Source organism: Camelus ferus, chromosome 4 (genome assembly GCF_009834535.1).
Source record: "Camelus ferus isolate YT-003-E chromosome 4, BCGSAC_Cfer_1.0, whole genome shotgun sequence".
Taxonomy (NCBI): domain Eukaryota; kingdom Metazoa; phylum Chordata; class Mammalia; order Artiodactyla; family Camelidae; genus Camelus; species Camelus ferus.
In genome coordinates, this window is record NC_045699.1 from 32,777,319 (window position 1) to 32,804,553 (window position 27,235).

At 47.6% G+C, this 27,235-nt stretch overlaps 1 protein-coding gene across 2 annotated transcripts in view; it reads right to left on the reverse strand.

Annotated features, from left to right (window-relative positions):
- DMRT1 (doublesex and mab-3 related transcription factor 1) overlaps positions 1-27,235 on the reverse strand; it is a 92,664-nt gene that overhangs the window by 45,555 nt on the left and 19,874 nt on the right. For both annotated transcript variants that reach the window (XM_032477773.1, XM_032477774.1), the window contains exon 3: positions 11,565-11,848. In XM_032477773.1, the coding sequence (XP_032333664.1) occupies positions 11,565-11,848 (284 nt within the window). The remainder of the gene's footprint in view (positions 1-11,564; positions 11,849-27,235) is intronic.

Below are 27,235 nucleotides of genomic sequence, written 5' to 3' on the forward strand. Positions count from 1 at the left end.
TTACCTAGAACCCAACAATCCATCCAGGAAATGGCTGGAAGATTCCTGAGGACCAAGCTGTCCTCTAGTTTTGATTAAGCTTGGCTCAGCTGCACAGAATTGAGAGTCAGCGAAGAAAGGGAATGGTCATCCTAAGAAGAGGGACTGTGGAGGATAATATTCCTAACTGCAAACTCTGACATTTAAACAGTGGCACAGAGTGAGAAAAAGCCAAACTATGAAAATGGCTCCCTTTCCTGGAGCCTGGGAGGGTTTTGATGCATTTTGGGGGGTCACAAAAGAAAGGGGCAGGGCCACCTGGAAACAGCCTCTGGGACTAGCCCAGGGCCCTTCTCTTTTTCCCAAACCACTAACCTTAGAGGGATTTTCAAGCTCCTGGGTCAGAAACTTCTATTTGTGATTCACAAATCTAAAACACAAACCCTGACTTCCCAGCTGAAGTCACACAGAGCCAGGCAGAAAATATGCATCAATTACATAAAAGCCAGGAGGAAACAGCTTCAGTAAAAGAGCTGGTTTGAACTTTAAATTGGGTTAATAACTGTCAAGTCAAAGTACTGCACTCTCCCTAACATGCAAGTCTCTGAGAGCATTACGTCACATCTCTGAAGAGGTGGCGGGGGGCTCTGGCATGGTGACATTCTTCATGTAAGTTTCCCGAGAAAATGTACCTTGCCAAATCTCATGGCAGGTAAGTGGGGGATGGGGCTGGGTTGGAATGGGAACTATAGAGACTTGAGTCCTCCACAATGCAATCAGCATGAACACAGGCAGAAACTGCACAGAGACATCAGAAAACTTGGTTCTGCTCACAAAGGGATTAAGCAGAGAAGGTGAGTTGGCCTCAAAAGTCTCTCTCTGCTAAACCAAGCCACCTTTCCCATCTTAAAGTAAGACATTTGCTTATTATAAGGACCTACTCATTGCCTTTGAATTTTAACAACTCTACATTTTCATTACTCTGAGATTAAGTAAGAAACTTTTTTGAGGGTTGTCAGTCTGAAAATGAGAAGAAAAGATGCCTGTAACCACACATTCAGGAACGCTGATTTTAGGACCAGACGTATCAGAGGCAACCATTTCTGCTCCCATCTTGATGGACAAAGTTAATTAACCTCTGCTACTCTGTTCCAACCTACTGTTTTAGACAAAACTAGTGACCCACAAACAATATGTTACCATCAGAATCTCAACGGCGGCAACACCAAGAGATATAGCTCCATCAGCAGTATCGGGAAATAAGCCACTTGGATTAGCTGCTCTAAGAAATATGGATTATATTCACGTCACACATGAGCTGTCAGAAACATGAGGATACTTTCAGCATAAATCAGCAGTGTGAAGGGTATCTTATGAGTCCTGAACATGACAGACTGCTTGCAGGGCACGGTGAGACTGTCTCGGGCCACCTTCTAAGTGTCAGGACACGCGCATGTGCTGGATCCGAACCGGCACGAAAACTCGGAACGCAGGCTGGTGACCGCCGATGGGCACACCCGCCTCACAGGCGGTCAGCAGCCTGGAAAGGTGCTTCCCACTCCAAAATCCACCTCTCAGCAACCGAAACAACCCAAGAATGACCAAAAATCTGTTCCCCTAAAGTGCACAGAAGTGTTTGTGTATGTGTGCATGTGTGACTGAAGTCTGGTTACTATGATCAGAACTAGGACTCTCCCCACGTTAAGTGTCTGCAAATATTAATTACCTCTTAAAGTAGCTTGTATCATAAGACGCAAGAAGACACTATGACACTTCTCAGGGCTTCACACCAGGAAAAGAAGAAACATGTGCTGACCATGAGGAAGGCAGAGATGGGAGTGTGGACGAGCCCCCATTTGCCACCTGTGATGTGACAAGTTACTCCACCTCCTGAGCCTCAGCCTCCTCGCCCACAAAAGGAGATGTCAATCCAGGACAGGCCGAGTTCCAGGGCTGAGGGGAGCAGCAGGGAGGAGGGGCGCCAGGCTGTTCAGAACTTGTCCTGTCACGCCGTCCCCTCCCCTCTCTGGCCTCCCGCTGTGGGGGCATCAGTGGAGGAGTGGTCACACCCACGGACCCCTCAGAGTTACCATATGACTCTGAGCCCTTTCACAGGAGTCAGGGATCCAGGGGCAGAGAGGGCGGCAGAGAAAACCTGCCCATTACATACTTCAAAAATTATTTAAAGTCTGTAAATATTTGTCTGATATTTGAAAGAAAAATCCATTGTCCAAAATGTTTCTACTTTTCACATTTAAAAACTTGAAAAACCAACTCAAGAAACTACATTGACACTATCACACACACACACAGAGAGACAGTGAAAAGGCTCCTTCACATTATTTGGTCTCATACCAGGACCCAAGACATAAAATTATTCCGTCTGCCTTCCTTCCCTTAGTACTGGCTAGGAATTGCCAAAAACAGTATTAGTGAGAAAGAATGTGACAAAAAAAGGTGTGAAAAATAAAATGAGGAGAAAATTCCTTTTTCCCTGTTCTTCAATCTTCTTATGAACCCCCCGCCCCTCACCTCAGAAACTCATGCATCTCAAGGATATGCCCTCAGGGTCAGGGGTCTCCCAAGAAGAGGGCACTGAAAGCAGCCTGTCCTGGCTGCACTAAGGGGATGCACTCTCTCCAGAGCACTTTTCAAAAATAATAAAACACACAAAGTCAATCTGCTTCTAATTAGCGCCCTGCAGGGGCAATTTTAAGTGACAGTAGTGGTAAAATAGTTATTTTCACCTCGCCCCACCCCACCCCTGGGCCCAGCACTGCACAGGGCCCGCCTGTCCACGAGGCACCACAGCCCTCTGGGGAGACCTCCAGACTCTGACCACAGTGGCCATCAGAGAATGATACGTGTCATTCTCTGATCTCTCATCCAACCACTGTGAGCTGGCGCCGGAGGGCACAGTCCAGCACTGGGCCAAGGTCGGAGCTGGTGCTCAACAAATGAATGATAAACACACCGAGGAGTTTCTTATGCATGCTGTTTCATACGGGGATTTCCCATAACCCTACTCTTTTTGTTTTTCTACTACCATATTCCTAACATAGCTCAAAAAGAGGGCAAATTTGCCTCTGTTAAGCATTTCCTTGATTTCGGTCTTTATTCAACTAATGAGGGCCACTTAACAGGCCACAGAAATATGGACTCCCAAGAAATTTTAGCATCGCTCATCCACACACTTAAACATTCTGAAAAGCAACTAATTGTATACCATATTTACATCTACTTAAGAATAAGGGTAACCTAAAAAAGGCAAACACAAATAGGTAAGATTTTGGCCACCAGCCCAACCAAATCAAGTCTGAAAGCTTTCAAAAACTGTGATCTAATTATCTAATTTTCAAGTAGATTACAGACTCCCCAAATGACTGTATTATTTACTAACCCGATGCTACCGTGTCAGAGATCATGTTGTGTAACAATCTCGCAACAGACTGATGGTGTCTTTCTTTTTGCCTGCAATTGAATTGTGGAGTCGTCCCTGGAGTGGACCAGCCCTTTCCAGGATTTCCCAACTCAGTCCAGATTAAACTGAACTCATGGAAGATTGGAAGTGACCCTGCAGGGCGGCCCTGGATTTACTGGAGTCCCTCAAAGGTTCCTCCTAAGAATCCAAGGCTACCCTCCCTCTGGATTTCCTGGGCTGCTACTGGACTGTATCAGCCAGACTTAGAAACAGTCCCTTGGGAGGGCCAGGGCCCAGCCCTCCCCCAAAATCTTCTCTCAGACCCAGCTGCCTTCCCCCGTGCCCCGGTTTCCAGAGGCCAGCTCCACTTTCTCCTGTAATCCACAGGTTTTTAACCAAAATACTCAGCCAAAGCAACTCTCCTGTGCATTGCTGTAGTGAAGGAACAGTCCTCAGCCCTACCTCTCACCACCCGAGTTCAGCTCCTACAATACCCACCACCTCCCTCAGCTCTGGTTCCAGACCAAGAGACACCAGGAATATCGTCATCACGGGCACCAATTCTCGCCAACAATGGTCCTCTTGTGGGACCAAAAGCTCACAAATCATTAAACTTTGGTAATCCCTCCAAGAAAACAACCATTCCTTCTAGGAAAAGCATAATAAATAACAGACGATAGCTTTCTGATCATGGCTTGTGTTCATCTAGAACGAGACAAAATAGCAATTCCGCTGGGAAAGTCCATGTCCACGAGGAGGTCGCTTAGAAATAGAAAGCCAGGACTGCATTCACGGGCTGCCAAGCTCCCAGGAAGCCCGGGCTTGCTGCCGCCCCTCCGGTACCCCGGCCCACAGAGCTTTTCTCCTGCAGGAAAAGGAGTACGATGGGAAGGCCCAAGAGAACTGGGTTTATTATTTCTCCGTAAACGAGAAGAAGCTAACAAGGAATTACGTTTCAGAAGAGAAAATCGCAGACATGGCTGAGACTTGACAGGTCATTTAAAGGAAAGTTCAGAGTAGAGGCAACGTGACCCAAACCCAGGGAGGCCTGGCACCTTCACTTCACGGGCTTTAGACTTCTGGTGGTCTGTGATGACTTTAATGTTAAAACAGAAGACTCTTCAAGACTGGGTCCCTGAGCAGGGAAGCCCAACCCCTGTGTCCTCACTGTACCAGAAGGCAGGACCGACGTGGGATGCATGTGAGGAGTCCCACAGAATGCTGGCCCAGCACAGGGACGTTCACAGGGCTGAGATCAAAAGACAGGAAAAGACCGAAGCACTCTGCCTGCAAAGAGGCAGGGAGAAACAACTGCTAAAAGCAGCACTGTGAGGACCACGAAAGCTGCACTGTTGTCACAGAGACCCGGTGCCGGGGCCGTGGATTCCAGGCTCCCTCTGGACTTCAGGTTAGTACAACTTTTCTAAAAGGGGGCGAGGGAGACAGGGATAGAGTTGCCAACTTTTTATATTGCTGAGTAAGGGCATTTACCAAAAAAAAAAAAAAAAAAAAATCCTCATTTCATTAAAAAAATGTTGGAAGGGTACACTCTCAATAAAAAACATTCTTTGAATTGAATACTTTGGCTGTAAGAAAACCCCCTTGCCCTTATTTTCCCCATTTCTCTGTAAACCAGCACAGGTAACATCCTGCACTCAGGACAGTGAACTTCAAGACACATTCCCAGTGAAGTAAGGAACAAGATGACACCGGCGTCCACCTCTGATACCTCAACCGAACAATGCATTGAGAACAGAAGTTAGAACTGGAGGTATTCAGGGGGAAGAAAGATGTCAGCATCAGTATTTTCCTATAAAATATCTGTCTAACCTAGAAACCCCAAAATAAGCAACTATAAAATTATCAGAATTACAGAGTTCACGGAAGTGGCCAGATACAATGCAAGTACACCTCAGCACAGCAACATCAACAGGAATGCACGTCTCTGAAATTCCCCTTTAAAAAACAAATCAGGGTGGTGAGCTCTAATAGTCCAAGGCCATATCTAATTTAATTCTTTTTTCCTGAGGAAAGAAATTGCTTTAAATGTCTTGACTTGAACATGGTCTTACGAATTCCTCTTCTTTGTGCTTAAAACCTTTGTGAGTTTTTCTTTCCAGAGGAAAAAGCCTGTCAGTGTCTATCCACCAACGAACAGTGGCCAATTGCGAATTTGCTCTAAAAACGGAAGCAGGGGCCAGTTTAAGCAGCCGAGGAAGTGGGTGATGGGGTTGGAGGGGCCGCCTAGTGGATCACCGGTGCCTGGGAGAGGGCGCCTAACCCAGAGTAAGAAGGCCCAGGCTCCTCAGACAAGACACTTCATCGCTCTCAGCCAGAATCACTCAGGGGTCTGAGTGACCAGATGCACGTTATCCTGGGGGCCCTACGGTGCAGCTCATTGACCTGAGGCCAGCACAAACGTTTATCTCAAGTCTCCTACTTCACCTTAAAAATTGAAGGAGATTGTGTATTTTACCTTGTCCCTGTTTTTTATTTCACTTAGAAATATTAAAAATTAATGGCTTAATGAATGAATGGCTAACTATCATTGTCTCCCTGGGAACGGGAGCCGGGTTTAAGCCATGGCTGCCTATCCTGCACCCTGGCCGCTGGACCCTCCTGTGGGACCCCCGGGGCACATGCTGCCGAAGCCACTTCTCAGCATTCTTCCAGCTAACGGGTTGTTCTGATACTGAACCATGCTAATAAAAAGAGGAGGCCATGTGTAAACAAGGGCCTAGTCTGGCTGCTCGGCAAAGGATGGAGAACATCTGCCTGCAGGCCGCACAATCCAAATGGGCGGCTTTTACAGGAGCCCTGCTGGGCCCTCTGGCCTTTGGCAGGCAAGTGCTGGAGGGCCATCCCAGTAATGTCCACACGGGGGCGCCTTTCTCTGTGCTCCAAGGACTAGACGCCAGAATCTGATTTCTTTCCCACCTGTGTCTCACTTTCAAATCCAGCGCTACTTGGATGATCCCCTAGTTCCATTCTCATTTACCAGATGATAACAACAGCCTTCCTCCAAGACTTCCTCTTCATATTTTTGACTGTATGGCTCAGTGGTAGATCGCTAACACACAGTAGGACCTCGATGCCTGTTCACTTAATAACTGAATGCATTCCAGTGAGGAGCATAATCATAAATGGGCAACCGTATCTTGAGACCCTTCAGACAGAGCCCAAAAGAACCACCAGGAGGAAGGAAATCACCCACGCTGCCTTCTGACCACACCCTAGCTGTGGCCGGCACGTGGGTCTCCACCTCCAGCGGCACAAGCTTCTGAAAAGCTAATCAAGGGGGCACCTGCCACCGGGACTAAATGGAGATCCCGGTACAGCTCGGAGTCCTCCCATATTTATTTCTCCTCATTTGATATGCACCTCTCCCTTGTCAACCTGGTACAACATGTTTATTTAAGAGGTAATGTTGCCGTGGAGGAGTGCACCAGGCAATAAACAGCTTTTGCAGGCAATTAAATGCAGAAGTGAAATTGAGCTGCTGGTCAGTGGAACCAGCCATTCATCGTGAGTTTGTTCCAGTGTCACAAATGTTATTTCTGTTTCACAACAGGACAGGAATCTGTGATTGGGCCACAAATCTCCAGAGGCTGGAGACAGACCAAAAGCAATTAAAGCAGCTCTCGGCATGCGTTCTGGGCATCGACACGAAAGCGCCTTGGGATTCTGGGATCCTGGCCCAGTAGACGGCTATTTTTTTAAAATAGGCTTTGCACTTAGTAGGTGCTCAATAATTACTTGTGGCTTGCATGACTTTATAGGGAGACTTACAGAAAGTCTCCGCCCTACAACAAAAAGTCAATAGTTTCTTTTGTAAATAATTCAATACTCTGCCCACTAACCTCTAAAAAAGTCTGGCTTTAAAAAAAAATGTATGATGATCTCCACTAGTGTCGATTTTTTTCTAGGAATCAGAAAGGTGCTCTCTGTTGGAAAACACTTCACGCTGTTCCCCCAAAACACACTGATACCCAAAAGCAGCAAAGGAAGGAGGATAACTTATAAAAGTTCTCACTCTGGTGAAGAGTCAGGAGGGAAGTCGGGTCTTAGCAACAGAGCCAAGAAAGTAGATGGAGGAGATGCTGCTAAGATTCAGGCCCTTCAGGTCGAGCCGGGGTCAGACCTGGGGAAGATCTAGTCAGAGAGACCAGCTCGGTGCCCTCCAGGCGCAGCTGTGGCCCACTTTCCACAAAGGAGACAGGAAAGCGTGGCTCCAACCAAGAGGGAGCCCCTCCCCGGCCCTCCCCGGGAGGCTTCCACCAGGAGGGGCAAGGCACCGGCCAAAGAGCAGAGCCAGGGCGCCCTCCCAGATCAGCAAGGCCGGGGGAGGCCCTGCCCCAGATGGCGGTCCCCTGCACCTCTGCCCTAACGGCCCAGTGACAACACGAGCTGTCCAGTTTCTACCCCTTCAACACTGGTTTTAAGTACTATCTGTAGGTGTTAGTATTTACTTATACACCTCTTAATAAACACATTTTGCACCATTATAATTCTTGTCTATGCTTCCAGTTTTCTACTTCCTAAATGGATCGAATTCTTCCCCATCTCGGATAAAACTGATTCCATGTACATTCATACTTGGCCCATATTCACATGTCACGACCTTCCAGTAACAACTAAAATGTGCATTATGCATACCCTATCTTATCCCAGAGGGGATCTGACATAGCTAACTAAAACACACATCAACAAAAAATTAAATAGATTTTTTTTATAAAAGCAGGGCCAAGAGAAAATAATGATTAATGAAATGAATTTACTGAAGTTCATGTCAGCATAGCACTTCTTGGTCTACACAGACACTTCCTCATGCAGTAATCATCTCACTTCAGTCATTAAACTGTCGTCTTGTGTATCCCTGCAGTGATTCTATGAGTGTGGTACTATGCCCACTTTATAAACAAAACAACTGAGATTCAAAGGGTTAAGTACTTTGCTCAAGGTGACACAAACAGTTAAATCACAAATTAGGACCAAATATAGATCTCCAAGTACCAGACTCCATGTTCCTCAAAGCACACCGTACTATTTTCCCCAAATAAATAGGCCTGGTTTCTGGGCCAGGCTCTGTCACCAGCCAGCTGTGGGTGCCAAGCAAACCCCTCCGGCTCCGGCTCTCAGTCGTCCTGCAGCAGGATGGGCTGCGCTGGAGCTATGTGAGACCCACGTCAGCTCTGCTCAGCACTGGACAGGCGTTCACCTATCCTTCTGCAAACTGATGGCTTATGTGGATGCTGGCTCTTGTATTTTTAATATAAGAGTTTATTTCCAAGAGAACTGATTTCTGTGGGCATGACTACAAGGCTGTAAGTCAAGTTTGTGTTCATGTTTGCTTACAAGATTAATCCACAGACTCATAAAACGTCAGGCTTAGAAGGGATGGAGAGGCCACATGGTCAAACCCTCTCATCTCCACTGTGAGGATCATCTTCCGTGTCACAAACCCACTGCAGCTGGGCCCAGATGTGCTTAGGATTAATCACATTCAAAGAAAATATGTATGCAGATTCCAAAAGCAACTTCCAAACTGCAAGGGATTCAGCACATTTTAAACACCAAAGGCCAAGACTGTATTTCAGGGGAGTGTCTGGGGCTCTGTGTTCAGCCACCTGAAGTACCCCACCTCATCACTGTTCTGGAAGTTTCTGCTTATTTCCAGTCCCCACAAATGAAGACAGAAAATCAGAAGAGCGGTGGGTCCAAGAAGATCCCCAGTGAAAAGCAAAGGACTTAGGTAGGAATTCCAAGCCCTGAGAGCTAAAGAGGGTCTCCGTATTCATACTTAATTAACAGCCGTCTCTGCAGCCCCGAGTCTGTTGCAGATCCAGCGATAACCAGACCGAGCAGGGAAACACACTTTGGAGCCAGACAGATACAAACTCCAGCTCCCTGTCTGGTGGCTGTGTGGTGGTGCGGGCCTCTGAGTCCCGATGTCCTCACCTATGAAAAAGGGACAATTCCACCTGCCTCCCAGGGCTGTGGGGAGGACTCACTGCTCAACAAATGACAACCATCAGAATCCGTGTTATTACCAAGAGGAACGGGCATCAACCACAGTAGCAGCGAAGGACCTATTTCTATTTCTGCAAAATAGTTAGATGAGCATGTATTGCCAGTGGTGACTGGCTAGGAAATAGAAAGGCTTGAGCCCAGGCCTCCTTGAAAACAAACTCCAGTGTTAATTGATGCCTCGGCAGGTGAGATGCTGGGCCTCTCACCAGGGACCCAGCTCTCCAGGCTAATTGAGTGATGGTTCTAGAGGGGGCACGAGCAGCATCAAAGCTGCAGGCCCCCCCGCACGGCCAAGAACGTTCGGGCACAGTCTTCCCTCCCACTTTGCTAGCAGGGGTGCTGGACCTCACCCCCAGGGGCATCTCTCCTTGCCCACAGCAGGCGAGGCAGCCCTCCAAGACCAGGCAATGCAGCTGCCCACGAGGACTCTCCTCCTGGCTGTCTCCAGGCCCCTAGAGGGTGGATCGTGGCCAGAGACCTCCAAGGAAATCCACGACCTCTGCCATGTCCTCCCTAGGTCTTCCAGGTGGAGTGAGTAAGCATTTGTGTGTCAGGCATCATATGCCGTCTGAGAGATTCTGACAAAGGAGGGTTAATTAATTTAGGAGATTTCTGATGCTGCTATAGTAAAGCCAATCATGGCTGTCTTTCTTTCAGAAGACGCTTAAGACTTTCCCTTCTCATCCTTCTTCTTATAAGCCAGCAGGTCCACAGACCTTCCCTATTTTCTCCTTAAAGCCTGAAAGTAGCCAGAAAACCAGGACACTCCAGTAGCATGAAGTCCCTGGCTCCTGGGAACCTGCAGGATGAGCTGTTTTTTATGAACTATAAGGTACTTCTTTCTTCTTTCTCAGAGGAGAGTCCCTAACAGAAATCAACCTAAAACCTAACGCAAAATCATGAAATCCAGCTGGCACTTTGAAAGGCCTGCAGGGGTTCAGCCTGAAGATCCATAAATCATCGCACTTTCTTTACATTCATATTACCTCTCACTTCTAACACCAATATGCTTTAAGCTCTTTTTAAAAAGTATGATTCTAAAAATAAAGTCTATGGAAAAGTTATGAAAATGAGTAGCCCAGGGGATTAAAGCTGACATTAATATGCAGAGGTAGTCAGATTCCCTAAGGCTTGTGCAAAAATCTAAAAATGGGCGGATGTGAATATCAACCGCTTCCCCACATCTGAAAATGCAAAACGGAATCGAACTGCTCAGAGGAAAACGTCCACTCACATCTTTTTAAAAGTGGGCATAAGAAGATCAAAGATGTAGCCTAAACTCCCAAATACATACATTGCATTGTGTTGGAATCAAAGCCCCACTGGGAAGCCTGAGCACGGAAAACGCATCCACGATGAGAGCAGTTCTTGCAGAATCGTATCTTACAGCTGGAGCGGGCGTGGAGGTGCCGAGCCCGCGCGCTCACGCGTGCACAGTCCCCCAACGTGCTAATCCAGCCTGTGAATGCTTTCCATGCCTTGACTCTGCAGCTAATATACTGGCATGATAGAAATGGTGAAAACTGAGGAAGTAGACAGTGCTGAATAAATGTTCCCTGATAATGCAAAATGCTTTGTATTACCCCAAATATTAAAAGCTCTTGATTGCACACTATTTTAAAAACACATACTTAGCATATGAGTGACCTCCATTCCCAGCTAAAGATGCACTCAAGTTGGCCCAGCACGATAGTGACCTAATTCCTTTTCTTACTTTTCTTCCACACAAACACACAGATCGTAACACACCTCCCTTCCAGGGTGCAAAAGCATCACTAGGATTACTGCCATCCAGAAGGCTGCACCCAACATTTTCTAAGCTGCACAAAAAAGTGGAGGCAAGGCTGGAGGAGATGGAGCCTCACACTGTAAGCCGCTGGTGACGCTGACTCTGGCCAACTGGGTATTTGGGCAAAATGACGCTGAAGAATGAGAAAAGTAAAATTTGAAAATGCCAACAAATACATGCACAATTCTTTCCAATTCCTTGCAGGCAACCTCTGGGGGTAAATGATGTTATAGGTAGAGAGAACTTTTTGTACCTTTTGCATAATGGTATACACGTGTGCTGAGTTGAGCGTATGTGTGTGTGTGGCTTTCACATGTCCAGTTCACTCTCTGGGTTACCTCTTACCTGCCATTGGTTTCCTGTCTGACCAGGCACATAAGGCGCTGGGAGGCTTCGAAGGCTGTTCTTCACGGGGGACCCCCCGAGGGGGCTTCCCGCGTCCCCGGGAGAGGAGTCCGCAGCCAAGGCCATGGAGTACTGCGGGTAGTTGTACAAGTTGTTGTAGTAAGGGAACAGCGACGGCTGGTAAAAGCTGCTGTAGTAGGTGGAGTCAGACACAAGGTCAGGTGTGTTCTCCACGTGCCCTCTGCTGGTGACAGCAGGAATGTCCTGGATGACCATACGTCCCTCTAGAAAGGAAGAAAAAAAAAAAGAAAAAGAAAAAAACAGCACGGTGTTAATGTGGGGGCCACAAGACTTCACCTCTAAACCTTGGCAACACGCAGGCTTCCTCCTCCAGATCCACAGGGCTGCAGAGCAAGGCACCTGAGCGTGCTGCTTATCCTGCAGCCGAAGTACAGGAGGGTTTCTAAGGCTGGCATGACTCTGGCCGCACAGCTGACCGATTCTTGATGATTATTTTTACTGAGAATACCAAAAACATTTTTGATAGGGGTCATTTTAATTACATAAATCCTGGCCAGGTCTAACTTCTGCCCAGAGATTCCTGTCTTAATGTCAAGAAATTAGAGACCAAATCTTGTTAACTTGGCTGTCTGCAACATTCTTCCAACGTAATTAACTGAACTTCACTTTGAATAAAGTAGTAAAAAATCCCAGTGCCCTAACTGCGGTAGCCACACAGATACGTCTGAAAGCCAAAGCAAGAGGCTAAGAGTTTAAGCAAACATTGTTTCCTTCACTTCCTTCCAACAGCTGATACTGTGTCCTTCAGAAGTCTGGACAGTGGTATAGCCCCGGGGGGACAAAGCTCGGTGAAAGGTCAGTTAGTGACCGCTGCGGGCTCAGCGGCATTCAGCTGTAGGACGTACTGGCTGCCGTGTGGTCGTGTTGCAATAAAGCTTTATTCACAAACAAGGCAGTGGGCCGGAGCGATCCACAGGGTGAAGTCTGCCAGCCTGGGGTCTAGACATTAAACTGCATTAATTTCAATAAATAATTGAATGGACTCCTAACTCGTCCCTCCAATGGACATTTTTTAAACAATGTTCTAAGGTGGGCCAGGGACCAGAAAGAGCTGCAAGGTATCAGGCAGCACCGACTCACAGGGTCCAGCCTAGGATGAATGATGGAATTATGAATTATACAAGGACTCTCATACAAGAATACCATAAACTTTTACAGAAACACAAAAGCTGGAAAGATGACTTGCAGCCTAGAAAGGAACGACAGGGACTGTCATAGAAAAAAACTGCACCTGAGCTGCACTTTAAAAGAAGAGCAGGAGAGTAGGTAAAGATGAGAAAAAGAGAGTACTGAGAACAAAGGATGGAAGCAGGAAGGTGGGCGCGGAGTTTGGGAGCGGTGGATGGGGCCGTCCAGTTGAAGAGTTGGACCAGAAAAAGGCAAGAGAGGTCCAGCCCGATAGGCAAGCGGGAGCGAGGGGAGGGAAAGCCTCAGCCCAGCTCTCTGAACTCTCTTCAGAGGGTGGTGGGAACCACTGAGGATTTCCCAGCAAGGGGCACAAAGGGTCAGAGTTGTGCCTTGGGGTGATTCAGCTGAGGGCAATTCATCAGATAGCGAAGGGAAGAGAGACCAGAGGCAGGGAGAGCCACCAGGGAGCCGCTGAAGTAGGCTGGGAGAGACCCAGAAGACTGCAAACACGACAGCAGGGACCTGCCAGGGACACGGGGGGACGAGCTCACAGAACCACAGGATTGATGGGCGTCTGATCTGAGATCCGGGAAAGGCCAAAGAGGAAGGGCAGGAAGCCTGGGGTGACAATGGTGGAGGAGATGAGGGGGTCAGTTCTGCTTAATCACGGTGGTGCCGCCGGCCACGCAGCCAGGGAGGAGTCAGGGTGAGAAACCTGACACTTGCACTCACACGGGAGAGGCTGAGGTGAGAAGCTGAGATGCCGCAGGGGTCAGCAGGAGTCACCTCCTCTGGGAGATGCTAAGCCCATCTGGGGAGAGGAGAAGGGAGTTGGTACGGAAGGGTATGTTCTGAAAGGAGAAAAGGGTGCCAAGGCCAGCATCCTGGAGAACGGAGGAGGGAACGCAATGTCACAGAGGACAAAGATGACAGGATCGCGGAGGGGCAGGCTGCGCAGTCAAATGCTGCTAAGAGATTCAGCAAAGTTAGTTCTGGAAAAGACCGACAGATGACTAGGCCTCCAGGGCCCTGTGGCTGAGCACAGTGGGAGGACACACAGGCGCCGGTGAGAGATAAAGGAGCAAGTGAGCGAGGAAGAAACAGCGGTGGACACTGCAAAGAGCCTTCTCTGGTCGGAAGGGACGCTCCACAGAGCAGGCACGACGCCTCCTCTTGGCTCACCAAGCATCCTGTGCCAAGTGCACTGCCCAACACACGGTGGTTAAGTATTTCCAGAAGGGAGCCACGAATAACTTTCTTTTTCTTTTTCAAGTAGCCTGGCATCAACATAAACGTGAGGGGAAAATAGAAGTTCGAAGGAGTAACAGAATGTTGTTACCTCGTTTTTAAACCACAGAAAAGGGTTGAGCACACGTGGGCAGGGAGAAGCAGGTGCTCAGTGTCCGCTGCCTGAATGTGGGGGAGGTTGGGGACAGATCTACAACAAAATGTTCTCACAGCCTCACTTTAAAGTCAGCACTGAAGCCTCTTCTCCCCAAAAGGACACCAAATCCATCCACCTCAGGCTCCTGGAGATGCACTGTCAGGGCCACTGTCTTATTATGTTTCTCTCCTTTCTTCTCTCCTCCTCTTCCCAACTGATGAGAAGGGAAATTCTGATTCCATGACTCTCCCCGAGTCTGGAGAAAGCACATGTCCTTCTCCCCTCCTAAGGCCTCCCACTGGGTCCTTTCTCTTATTTTAAATACCAATTTAGCGGCAAGATAGGCAGTTTTCAGCATCTAATTCTTTTGTTTTCAGTGTCATGTCTTTACTGTTAACCTGATTACAAAAACAATACAAATTTAGCAAAAAAAAAAAAAAAGTTACACAGATATTTAAATCAGAAAAGGACCGAATGACATATTCTTACCACCTAGTCATCATTATTAGTTGGGCATCTGTATACAATCTCACAGGCCTCGAGGAAGGCATTTTATTAGATGTTCATCCTTGTCCCTTCAGTTGAAAAACACTGGATACCCACCCCGAGGGCCTAACCTTCAAAAGCAAGCTTCTTGATAAAGAAAACAAAATACAGCAGCAGGTAAAGAATTAAAGAGAAACCTAAAGACACCAGCACTCTAAGACACAGGTCTGTGAATTTCTACATCATAACATCAGCAAGACCCTTCACCAGGCCATGTTATCCAGCAACAAAATGTTGCCAGTATTACTTCTCAGGGTAACAACAGAACAGCTTCAACAAACTTTACAGTAAACCTCAGATAAAATGCTACATCAGGTCAAAGCAAGGATTTGTTTTGCTGCAGATGACTGTGATTAGTTAAGATACCATCACTTTTCCATTTACCTGTATTTTATTTCCTCTTTCAAATTATATGGTGCTTTAAGAATAAATTAAGATACACGTAAAAGTTTCATTTCATACCAGTATTTAAATAATAAAAGTCATTTGAGCTTTGTAAGAGTCAATGACAAAACATTTTAGACTCTTAACATGTTTTAAGCACTCCTAAAAAGGGACATTTTAAAAAGCACTACAAGAAGTCACCTGTTCCAGGGACACGGGAACTACCAAATCCTGTATTTTGTAAACCACCCAACTGCATTTAGAAGTTCCAAATTAAAACTCTTAGTCAGTGTTAAAAACAGCTTTATGCCTCCCAGGCTTTATGTGCATGTTACCTGTACATGGAAATTTCCCCAGGCTGAAATAAACATCCATCAAACTACCTGTGTCTAATGCAGCGGCTCTCAGCATGTGGTCCTTGAATCAGCAGCAGCAGCACCACCTGGGAACTTGCAGAAATGGACATCCTCGGACCCCACCCCAGACCCACTGAATCACGAACTCCAAGGGCCAGTCCAGCAATCGGAGTTTCAGCAAAGCCCTCGGTAGGTCCTGATACACTCAAAAGATCGAGAACCACTGATCTAAAGATTCAAAGCAACTGCTCCATAAATTATCCCTAAAAATACGTCAACTCCTCACTGCATTACTCTGACAGTCTTGACTGGCTATCAAATAAGAGCACACAAGTGAATTCCCCTGAATAAAGAAGTTGGGCTTCTAGAGAAATCACTGCGGAGTTTAGATCACAAGCCGTAGGTGCTGCGTGTCCACTGCTGCCAGATGGTTTTCTGACTTTCATGGCCCAACCCAGGCCTTCTTCCTTTATTCTAGGCACAAAAGCTTAACTCACCCTCTCAAGAGCTCATTCCATTTGACAAACCGTACTATTCCTCATAAGGTTTCTGGACAACCAAGAGGAGCAGGTAAAGCAAAAGTCATTATTTTTGACCTCAAGTTCTATTTTTGTACTTACATTTGATTCATTTCATTAGTTATCATATAACAACTATGTCCAAAGCTTTGCTTTAGATGTTGTAAAAAGGCACAAAGAAATATTCAGAATGTCTCATTTCTTCTCAAAGATGTGCCAGCTATTTGGGAAGACTAGGTATAGACTGAGAATCCTACAGAGCAATAACCCAGTGGCCACAATGAGAGCACAGGCAGGTGTCACCATCCGCAAAGGCGGCAGAGAAGTGAGCCAGGATGGAGGTGGTTCAGAGATGGTGGGGCGAGGGGGCATTCAGAAGAGGAAAAAGAAAAGGACAAGACATGTTCCAGGGACAGTGACCAGATGAGCCTGACTGGAGCACAGAGTTCACATCGAGAGACAATAGATGATGAGAATGGAAAGTCACCCTGGGACAAATAGTGGAAGGTCTTGAGTATGAACACCAGCCAAGGACTTCCAGTTTCCCCTTAAGCTCTAGGGAGTCAATGAGTTTTCAGAGCAAGGAAGTAATGTAAAGATGTTTTAGGAAAATTAATCTGATCCAAGCACAAAAGACGGATGGAGAATAAGGATGCAGGAGTACAGACTAGGCTAAAACAGTCCATTCTATGTATGTGTGTGAACATGGTCTGCAGACTAGAATGGACTAGGCTCCTTGAATACTCCTGGCCAGAAGAGGTAACTCTAAGCTTGTACAGGGAGCCTGCAGTAACGGGAAAAAAGGAACTGCATGAAAATCACTGGCAGTCTGGTGTTGTGGAATTTCCTTCAAACGACCACATTACACTGCTAATACCTGCCATCCAGGGACCTGGGACCCTGCCCAGCTCCCCCTTCAGATCCATGCTCAACTGCTGAGTGATCACGCTTCACTCACTCCAGCTTGAGAAGGAGTGTGTAGCTCCCACCCAGAGTAAGAACACAGGCAGCACACCCCACCTCTCCAACCTCTGCTACAGCGGAGTTCCAGGAAGAGAAACCGGAGACGTTCTCTTCAACACTGAGGTGTCGTCAAAGCTGGCAGGTCAGGCTCAGCGTCACTGTACCCCGACGATAAACCCTAAAGAGTCCCACTAACAAGCCACGAGATACATAAACTAAGCACATAAAATGCCAAGTAGTACGTGTATATATTCAAAGAGTGGTTTTCCTTATACAAACTCATCTCCTAACCATTTTCTGAATCACAGAAAGAAAGAAAAAAGGCAGTAAAAACTGACAGCTGGCTCCACACACCTGAGCTGAATGCACCAGTGTGTATCAGGCCCCTGACTGTGACTGTGACTTCCTCCTGGCCGTCCCCATGCCTCACGCACACTGCGACAGGGACTCCAAGCTGCAAGGCCAGGGTGACTAAGTCCGAAGACCAGAGAGGTACACTGAAAAGGAAACATCTTAATGAGCTTGCCGAAAATTGTTAAGCTGGATCTCACTTTTTACTTTTCCAGAATAAGAACTGGCCAGAGTGACTTAGCAAGGACATTAATAATAATAGAAAGCCCAGTGGCATTGTTCCAAGAAAATGTGGCAGCTTTCTTAATCAGGGGTCCCTCAGAGTAATTATCAACTCCTAGGTCCTCTGCCAAGATGCAAATGGAGGCATGAAGTCAGCCGTTCTAGTGTTGTTACTTATCACTGAGATGGTCCCGATTTGCCACGTAAGGAAGAAAGATCAGCAGGTCTGGATTCAACAGCTAGGAGAGGAAGCAGGGCCTGGAGAGGTATTTTATCCGGGAAAATGAGCAGCAGGCACCGTCTAACACAGACATTTGCAGAGACGTGGCCCACAGACTCGCTGTCTTCTTACTGCGATGCTGTGATCTGTGGCTCAGTAAGTTCACTGTCCTCACGTCTAGTTCTTTGATAAGGCTTCCCAATCCCTCTGCTACTTTTTTTTTTTTTGCACTAACATATGCAGCGTGAAATATGATTCACTCCTTCCTGGGAGATCAATATCCACACATGATAAACACCCTTATTGATCCTGCAGTGTTATATGCTGGTCTCCCGGCCCACGGCATATTAATAGTAGTTAACCAGTAATTCATTTTAAGATATGTGAAGGCTTTTTCTCCCGCCCTTGTCTAGTGTCAAGATTCCTGGAGTTGTTGCACTTTGAGTCCTTTATGTTCAAAGCCGGAGCCACACTCCTTTTTTAATGACAAAGCCAAACCCCACCGTTTTCTACGTGAAACATCACACACGAAACCAATATTTACAAGGTACAAACGATAAGACTATTTGTGATTCACAACGACCTCGTGTAAGTGGTAAATTTAAGTATACCAGGTTTTTATTCTTTGTAACCCCACCCCTTGCCTGCCCTACTTATCTCCTAGCTTTAAGAATTACCAACCAGGAAAATTGTTCACTGCTAGTAAGTCTGAGATCTCAAAATTACCCACCAGCCACTAAACGTGTTGTGCTGAGATCTAGGAAGGTACAGAAAAGGTCCAAGTCATTTTCCTCATTTTTTTAAGGAAAATTAAGATCTTGAGAAAAGATAACATTGTCTGACGACATGTCACGAAATCCAGAGGAGGTAACGGATGCTACTCGCTGGAACAGGATGGAACAAGGAGGCTTCCTCAGCTCCATGTTTTTAGTGGTCTTCTCTGCAGGGAAGCACTACATCCAGACTAATCAGCTCCTGACATTTCCTAGATTTAGGGAGAACTGAGAAATTCGGCCTTAGGACTCTTCCCCTACAAGGGAGAAAGCCCAAAGGGAGCTACACGGGGAGAGAAGCCGTTCTGACGCCTGGGCCCTCTGAGCACTCCTACCACTGCGAGAGGAGAGCTCACCATCCCGACTGAGAAAACGGTGGGTCCCCTGAGGCAGCGCAGAGCTGGCGTGGGGAAGGCTGTGGCAGAGGCAGCGGTGTGCCTACTGTCCCCACCACTAGGTGGTGACTGTGACGGTGGACGAGGGACATCACCACAGCTGTCACCTTCCCCTGCTTCTGGAGAAACTACTCACGTTCAGAGCAATACACTTACTGAGCACCCACTGTGTGCAAGGGCACCTGTCCGGAGCTTTGGGGGACAAAGGACATAGTCCAGGATGCTGCAGGGGCCGTCAGTCAGGGGAGATCCTGAAACACACACACAGAAGGAGAGGCTGACCGGGGCTCCGGGAAAACACGAAACTGTGTGGACGGGAGGGCGAGATGAAGCCCAGCCTTCAAAGCACAGGGTCTGCTGCTGGTGGCTCACTAGCGTCGCTCTCGTCCACAAGGCATGGAACATGTTACAGTCGGGTTCTCCTGTTTCCCAAGAAGAAAAAATTTTTAATGTAATTTGGTCCTGGAGCAATCTGTCAAGGTCACTCTTCTTCACAGAGTGGAGGCTTTGCATTACACAACGAACCTGAAGTTGGCCTTTAAAGCCAGGGGCAAGCTTGGTTCAAGGGTGTGTGAAACATCAGTGTGGGTTGCAAAGGGATGGCGGGGGAGAGACAGATACTGATTATTGAACATGACTAGATCAAAGAAATCAAGCCGGAGACATGGGGGACGAGGGAGAAAATGTAAAGAGGGGAAAAGCAAATACAGGCCTTCCAAGGGAGCTGCCAAGATTTGAAACAGGCTGCCCTGGGGCCACTGAAAAGCCCAGGGAGTACCAAGAATATCCATCGTGTGCAGCAGCTCCCAAAGTGCCGGGCAGGGAATGCCCAGAATAAGCAAAGGCCAATTAATCTGTGGCCGCAGGAGCTTCTTTGTACTGATGCAGTCACGGGAGAATTTAAGGGATCAGAGGTTTTCAGAGTGGAAGACACTTCAAAAAAAAAAAAAAAGATGGGAGAGCAAAGGCGAGAGGAAGGAAGCAAAGAAAGGAAACACGGCTCCAAAAAAGTTTCTGCGGGTGTCCGACAGCCCGCAGAGCAGAGCAGGCGGAATGCAAGGTCCCAACAGGATGAGAACGAGGGTGCTTAGGCTCTCCTCCCAGGGAAAACCCTGCCTGGACCTGGAAAGACTGGCACTTCAGCATGCGGTCCCCAGGAGCAGCCGCTGGCCTCTTGGAGGAGGCCCCACCCCATCCACGTGGGCACCCGCCAGTTTTCCTGGTCACGGTTTCTGCTCTCCCGTCCCTGGCCCCCGCCCTCTGTGTGTGCCCCAGAGTCCCCGACACCAGGGGAGGAGAGAACCCAAAGGGAGCTGCACGGGGAGCTGCCCCCATGGGGCAGTCAGATACGGAGAAAATGCCATGTCTCTGACTTCACTAGAAAATGTCTCATGGCCATGAAAGCCTATCTCAACGGCCAGGGAAGAGGTTCCTCTCTGCAGGCCAATTCAGAACTTCCTGTCATTGGCGAGATGGCAGAGACAGTGTGTGGCTCCGTCGGCACGGGGTTGGGGGGAGGGCGCGGCAGTACCAAGCAAAGCCAGCAGGGGGCGGCGCTGGGAGTGGGGAGCCGGAGCACAGGGACAGGCCCAGCACCTCCCCCCACCCCCGGCTCTATTAGAAGACATCTTACAGGGAGAATCCCTTTTCAAACCTTTTAAATATTTCTTACACTGAGTAAATTTTAAATTAGGAGCATTTTTGACTATGTCCAGATATTTAGGTCTCCACAGAAAAGGTCTGCTCTGAACCATATTCCAACAACTTAAAATGCAGGGGTTTCCTTTATCGGGGTCTTTTTCTTGGCAAGAATGGTGCTCAACAGAGGGACATCCATTTTTAAGTCTGCTCAAGGCCAGCCCCCTAATTTCAATTTGGGATTTAGATTCTGCTTTTTCAACTTTCTTTTTAAAAAAGATTGTCGATGTTTGGCTTTGTTTGTTCCTGAAGGTCACCACCGGCAATCTGAGGTGAAGGAGTGGACCCTTAGGTAACTGTGAGGAGACAGCCAAATTACACCAAGCATCATTTCACATGGCTTTCGTTCAACTCAAGGCTATATCCAGCTCAGTTCAACAGCCCTGGTTTCCACGTACTTGTCTTGTAAAACGTTTCATGTCATCAAGAACAGTAACTTCGCCAACTGCTGAGAAGGACTGGGCCCCCCAGGAATAGAATCTGCCTCTAAGCCAGCCGCTGTCACCTTTGGCTGCATGGGCTGGGGTGGAGGGCAAAGTTCCTCAGGACCCAGCCACACCCCAGACACTGCACATAAGAGCCTCTGGCTGGGGACCCCGGCCTCAGAGCTCATCACAGCCACCAGGGTGACCCCGGCACCAGCAGGTTGACAACTGCCTTAAAGCCATCAGAGTCAGTATTTTAATGCCAAGAGGTCCTGCCCTCACACCTCATCCCAGCAGCTCCATAAATGCTCCGAAAATGCAGCTGAGGCCCCCTGTCCACACCTCCCGTGCGAGGGCCCACAAGGTCAAAAGTATTTCCACAATAACGTAAAGCTGATATTGGCCTTCCTTGCTGTGTTGACATTTGCGCTGATGACGTGGAAGCATTCGTGGGAAAACCCTGGTGCCTTAGCAGGAATCAAAGCCATCCCATCAAACTGTACTGAGAGTCACTGTATTCTTCACTGCTAGGAAGTGAAATATTTTTGTAAGTTTTTACATTTTATGTAAATTTTGCTTAAGATACCCTTGATGAAGCAGGGAAAAGAAAAAAACTTGATTAAATCTCAACCTTTGAGTGCATATTCTTAATTGTGTGACCGAGGGGGAAGGGGTCATGAAGCATGTTTGCTGCGCACAGGAGGGTGAGGATGGTTTCCTTGGAAAAGGCACTTGTACAAATGTTTATGAGCTGTAGTCATTGCCTTTTTTTTTTTTTTAAATGGAACGCCATTTCCTCGAAAGAATAACTGATAACAAACGATAATTACTGAGCCCTGGGTATTCAGCAGACACTTTCTTGAAAATGAGCAAAGTGAGCCTGTCACTTCACGGAAAACAACTGAAGTAGTTATTACCAAAAATGTGGGCTTCAGGGTATAAATCAGAATTTTGGAAAGCATGTCCACCACCATGTGCTTAACAGCTTCCCAAACCTAGACTGTTCTGACAAAATCAGCAGTGACATTCATGAGTGGGATTTTCTGATATTTTGTAATGAAATATGTCAACATTTGGAAAATACGTACAATTCAGCGAACTAGTATTTTCCAAATGACTGATGTATGACATTACAAAATAATGCATGGGTGACAGATCTGTCTATAGTGCAAGATGGACCAATGGATTTTAATTTAACCAAGTACAAAAAGCCCACTAGCATGGCTTCCAATCCACACTGCAATTAATCTGTAAGAAATGATCACTTGTCAAGTTTTGGTTTAGCATCAAAGGAGAGTCACAGTGATCTCAAAAGGCTCGTCACACACTTCTCTCCCTTTTCCAACTCTTTATCTATGTGAAGCTGAACTCTTTTCATGTATTTCAATCAAAAAGCCCCAGATCGAATGAAGTAGGTATGGGAACCCAGCTATGTCCTATTAATAAGCCAGACACCCAAGACAGCTGTAAAAATGTGGAACAACGCCACCCTCCTCACTAACTTGTTTAGGAAAATGTAGTTCTTATTCATTAAAATACGTTACTTACATCAACAAGATTTATTATTTTAAACTAATTAACAAATATATCCTTAACTTCTCAGTTTTAGTTTCTGATTCAATAAATATTGAGAGATATAATCCACATGAACCAAAGCTCTTTGAGGTCCTTGAGAATTTTTAGGAGCATAAGAGGTATGAGAACCTCCGTATCCCAGGCTTTTCTCGTTCCAGGAGGACTGATTTGAGAACAAATGGAGTCAGAGTCAGTGTCTGATCCTGAGGCTGGCGCCCCGTGCCGCTCAGTTATCGGTCAGCAAGAATGGTCCAACTGGGCACCTCCAGCTTATCCCTAAGCCTGGAAGGTTCTTTCTCGGTGAAACAAGACATTAGCCAGTACCCAGTGCATCCAGGCAGCAGAGCTCATGGGCTCTCTGACAGCATGGGCTCCTGGTCAAACTCTGGGTCAGATCTTGAATCTACAGCCCCGTGACCTTGGATCAGTTCAAGTCTCCCGGGCCCCAGAGTCTATACATAACGTGGGGTTAATACTGCTACCTACATCACAGAGGGCAGGCAGGTGGAGAAAGGCCCACAGGGTAAGTGCTCAGTAAACATTCGCTCGTGCTATTCTCGCAATCACAACACAGTGAGAGCATTCTCTGCCACCAAATAATTCTGACCAGAAAAAGGAATCCCTGCTCCAAATGCTCATCGTTGGGGGACCACAGGAGGGCTGAGCTGCACCTGGCAGGGCTTCCCGAGTGCAACAGAACTTGGAAAGGAGCAGAGCCCTCGGCTCCTGGCCTCCTCAGAGGTCAGACAGTAGCCTTGAGCGCAGTCGGTGTGCTATCACTCCCCAGAGTCATAATCAGGAAATGCGGGAACAATCCGTTTCTCCCACGAGGCAATCATGACAGGGCTGTTTTGAACATCACACAAAACCTGGCTCCAGGGAAGCAAACAACCCCTTCACTTGTGTACCTGCCGTGAGAAGGGAGCTGTCTCTACTCAGACAGCTTCCCTTCCCCAAATCCGCCTCTCCTGCCCCACCTCCTCGTGTGGTCAACTCTGCTTTTGAGAAGTGTGGCTACCACGGCGCCTCTGCCTTAAGTCAGGCAACGGTTTTATGTACCTGGGGGGACTGCTGCTGCTCCAGGGCTGAACTTCTAGCTCGCTATAAAGTTAATGTGCTATTCAGTGTCCATTCCAGGCAGGACCGTGGGGCTGTGCGCTTTCTGCCGCCCCCGGAAGGCCATTATCTGTAATTACCCACTACCAGGCATAATTATTGCTCCCAGCTTGGTCTGTGACCTCCCGGGTTGCACGCCGTCACGGCTAACTGCTCCCTCTTAGCAAACTTGTGAAGGAAGCTTTCCTGACCTTTACCGCTTTGAATGGTATATTATTCCAAAGCCGACATTAGAACCTTTTACAGGCAAACTTATGCCAAGTCGGGAATATTTCAGGTCTCCTCCAGATGTTCCTTTGCCACCTCGGTGGAGCTCCCCACCCCCTCAAATGACAAGAAAATAAAGCACCATCAACTCTCCATTATGTGGAAGCAGATAACCCAAGCTGGGAATTACCTGGACCCCTTCATACTCCCTTTTCTTCGATCTGGCTGCTTACGTGTATCACTTTTCTTCAAGACCACTACGGGGGAAGCGGAGATGCGGAAGGGAATAGAAAAAGGGTGAAACTTCCAATTTTAAAGTTCAATATATATATGCTCCCACATTTAGTGTTTTTTTGAGTGGGAGGAGCAACTATGTTCCTGTCAGTGATTAAGATGAAATTTGGGGACTCCAGGTGCATATAAAATATTAATTCTAGAAGTGACATTTGGTAAAACAGCCTGAAGTCACATTTACCTCACTTTTCAACACTAGCAGGGAAAGAGGAGAGGGGACGGGGATTGCTGGCTGGACACGTGGGCACCAAAATGCTTAGCCATGCTCTGGCATCTGTGTCTTTTCCGCTGCGCTCAGGTGGGAGTGGGGGATGTGCACTCTGCGCTATGGTAAGATGCACACACACAAAGTTGGGAATGAAACTGCCCCGCTTCTGTGTGGTCGCTAACTCCCACTGCACCTGGGACCGCCCACAGCATCTCCTTCACGGGTAACACCTGCCACGTGTGCCATCCTGATTTCCCTTCCATTTTTCCTTCCCTTTGAATAAAGCTTCTCTGAAATGAAAAGTCGATTCTAAAAAATAAATAATTGTCCACTCCTTCAACCATCAATTTTACCAAAGCCAGGTAGGGTGACCCACAGAGAATTAAACCTAACAGTTTTCACCGATTCTGACAACTGGGAAGGCCGAGGAAGTCATGTCATCCCTTGTTTCGACACCTGGAGAAGTTCAAGTGGTGAATCTACGGATGTGTTCACAACTGGCAGCAGGAGCAGGCTGAGGCTCCCGTCTGACACCTCACACTTCGCCACCAAGCCGTTTCATTAAGGGGAAAGGAAGCCACTTTACATACGGTCCGTGAACACCTTAAGTCAGAAGACATCTGTTGCTACTGACAAGGAGTCAACCCCGACAATTTCCTGGGGAGGAATGTAAGTGACTGACCATTCACAGGCTGGCGTGGAGGTGGGTCAAACACTGAGGTCTAGACAGTTCTCAGACTCCAAAGACAGAGACCGGGACACAGTCAGGACTTCATCCTTGCCGCTAGGAGATGTCAGCAGGACAGGGGCTGAGTTGTGATCTGGCCCAAGGGCGCGTACCACTGGCCCAACAGCCCTAACTTGTGGCCCTTCTGACTCATCCCCGAAGCAGCTTGCTCCAACCCTGGGTCCTCGTTTGGCTCTGCAGCTGTGCCTCGCTGTCAGCCGTGTGGTGCGGTTCTCAAAGCGTGTACACAAGTCACGACACACCATGCGAGGTGATGGCCTCTGAACTCTGCTCTCTCTTCTAGATCAACTGCTCAGCCAGACATATCACTAATGACAGGGACAAGGGGGCACAGTGAAAAATATCACACTTGTGCCGACTCCTGCCTCCCCATGCAGGAGCCAGAACCCAAATACTCAGCCTCTGTGCAATCCAGGCCCCAGAGCACGAAGAAAGCGAGAGTGGGACTTCATCTGTGACAATGCCCTTTTCTTTTGGGGGCTAGAGCCAGAAACCTGTGGCTTTTGATAACAGCAAAGCAGCAGCGGCAAGGCCCTGAGGGCTCTGACAACTTGGGACACATACGTGTATATGCAGACACACGTGCACACCACACGCACATATACACACACACGCAGACACACCTCTACCTACAAGTCAATCATCAGCCCAACTGCAAAGAAAGTCAGATCTTAACTGAAAGAAATGATTACAGAGACCCAGTGTGGGCCTGGCAACCAAAATGTTATCCTGGCAACTAAGAAACAGTGCGACAGAAGCTATGTCACCGGCCAACTTCTCACAACGACAGTCACACTGCATCAAGTCCACCTTTCTCTTCCTCCTCGAGTGACCTGTGTGTGCAGATTTTGTCCATCTGGACCTCTGGAAATCTGACTTGCTCTCAGAAACTCCATTTCAAAGAAAGGTCATCAGTGTCAAGAACCGTCTGGCAACACTCCAAGTAAACACAGAACCTAGGACCATCTCTGCGAGGAGACAGCCTGTGGCACGGGGAGGAGCATGTCAACTCTAAAACGCAGGGCTGCACCCGGGGAGCCTCTCCGCAGCACGGGAGCCGGCCTGGTATCACCTGTGGCTGTGACAAGCAGCGGCCCCGCCCTGCTTCTCAAGGTTCACTCCATCCCAGAAACAGTACTGGGCTGACAAGTGGGAGAAAACAGGTTTTCTTTTCATCAACGGTGAAGCAAGACGAACTACCTGAACACCACCCACAAAAAAGCACACGCTCCAACTAACATCCAAGTTTTAAGATAAAGCTGTCTGGCCCCTCCCCCCTAGGAAGGAAAACAACAAAACAGGCAGAGCTGGGCACTCACCGGGGGTTCTCTCCCATCCCTGGACGAGACCCAGACCAGCTGAAAGGCCTTCTGGGAAGAGATGACAGTGCTGTGACTAGAAGGACGTGAGCCGAACAGCTGAGCTCACTGGAAAGACAGTTACGGATGCTGTCACAGGAAGGAGTCACCCAAAAGTCAACTGCAGAGGAGGTGACAGAGCTGCTCCCTCATACGTGGTGAGCAGTCACAGCCATTGTTCTGGCCAACTTGTGAGGGGAAGCTCTCAAAAGCTCAACAAATTCATCCATCCATCCATTCATTCATTCTACACCAACTGGGTACTCCATTGTTTAATTCCAAAGTAGGAAGGGTCATTTTATCGTGACATTACCATGAGCACCAGAGTCTGAAACCAGGAAGCCCACCAACTCCTCAGAATGGGTAGGACTGTATTCATTGCAAGTGGAAATGCTGAGTGCAGACTTGCATTAATAGCTAAAATAAAGCAAACAGGTAGACAAGGGGAAGAGACAAAGAGTGCGACTGGAAATATGACATCTTGAGAAAAACTGAGAAAATAATAGGCAATAGATTATTAAATTCTCAGGGACTGGAAATGTAAAACTAGGGAGGAGAAACAAAGTCACTGCAGATTAAACATGGAGAGTTTTAAGCCAATTATAAAAGATCAAAGTGAACAAGAGAGGGGAGGAGTAGCCTTACAAGTAACCGAGATAGGAGACCTTGGGAGAAATACGGCCAGGGTAAAACCATTACAGGTTACAGTGAAAGTAATCTA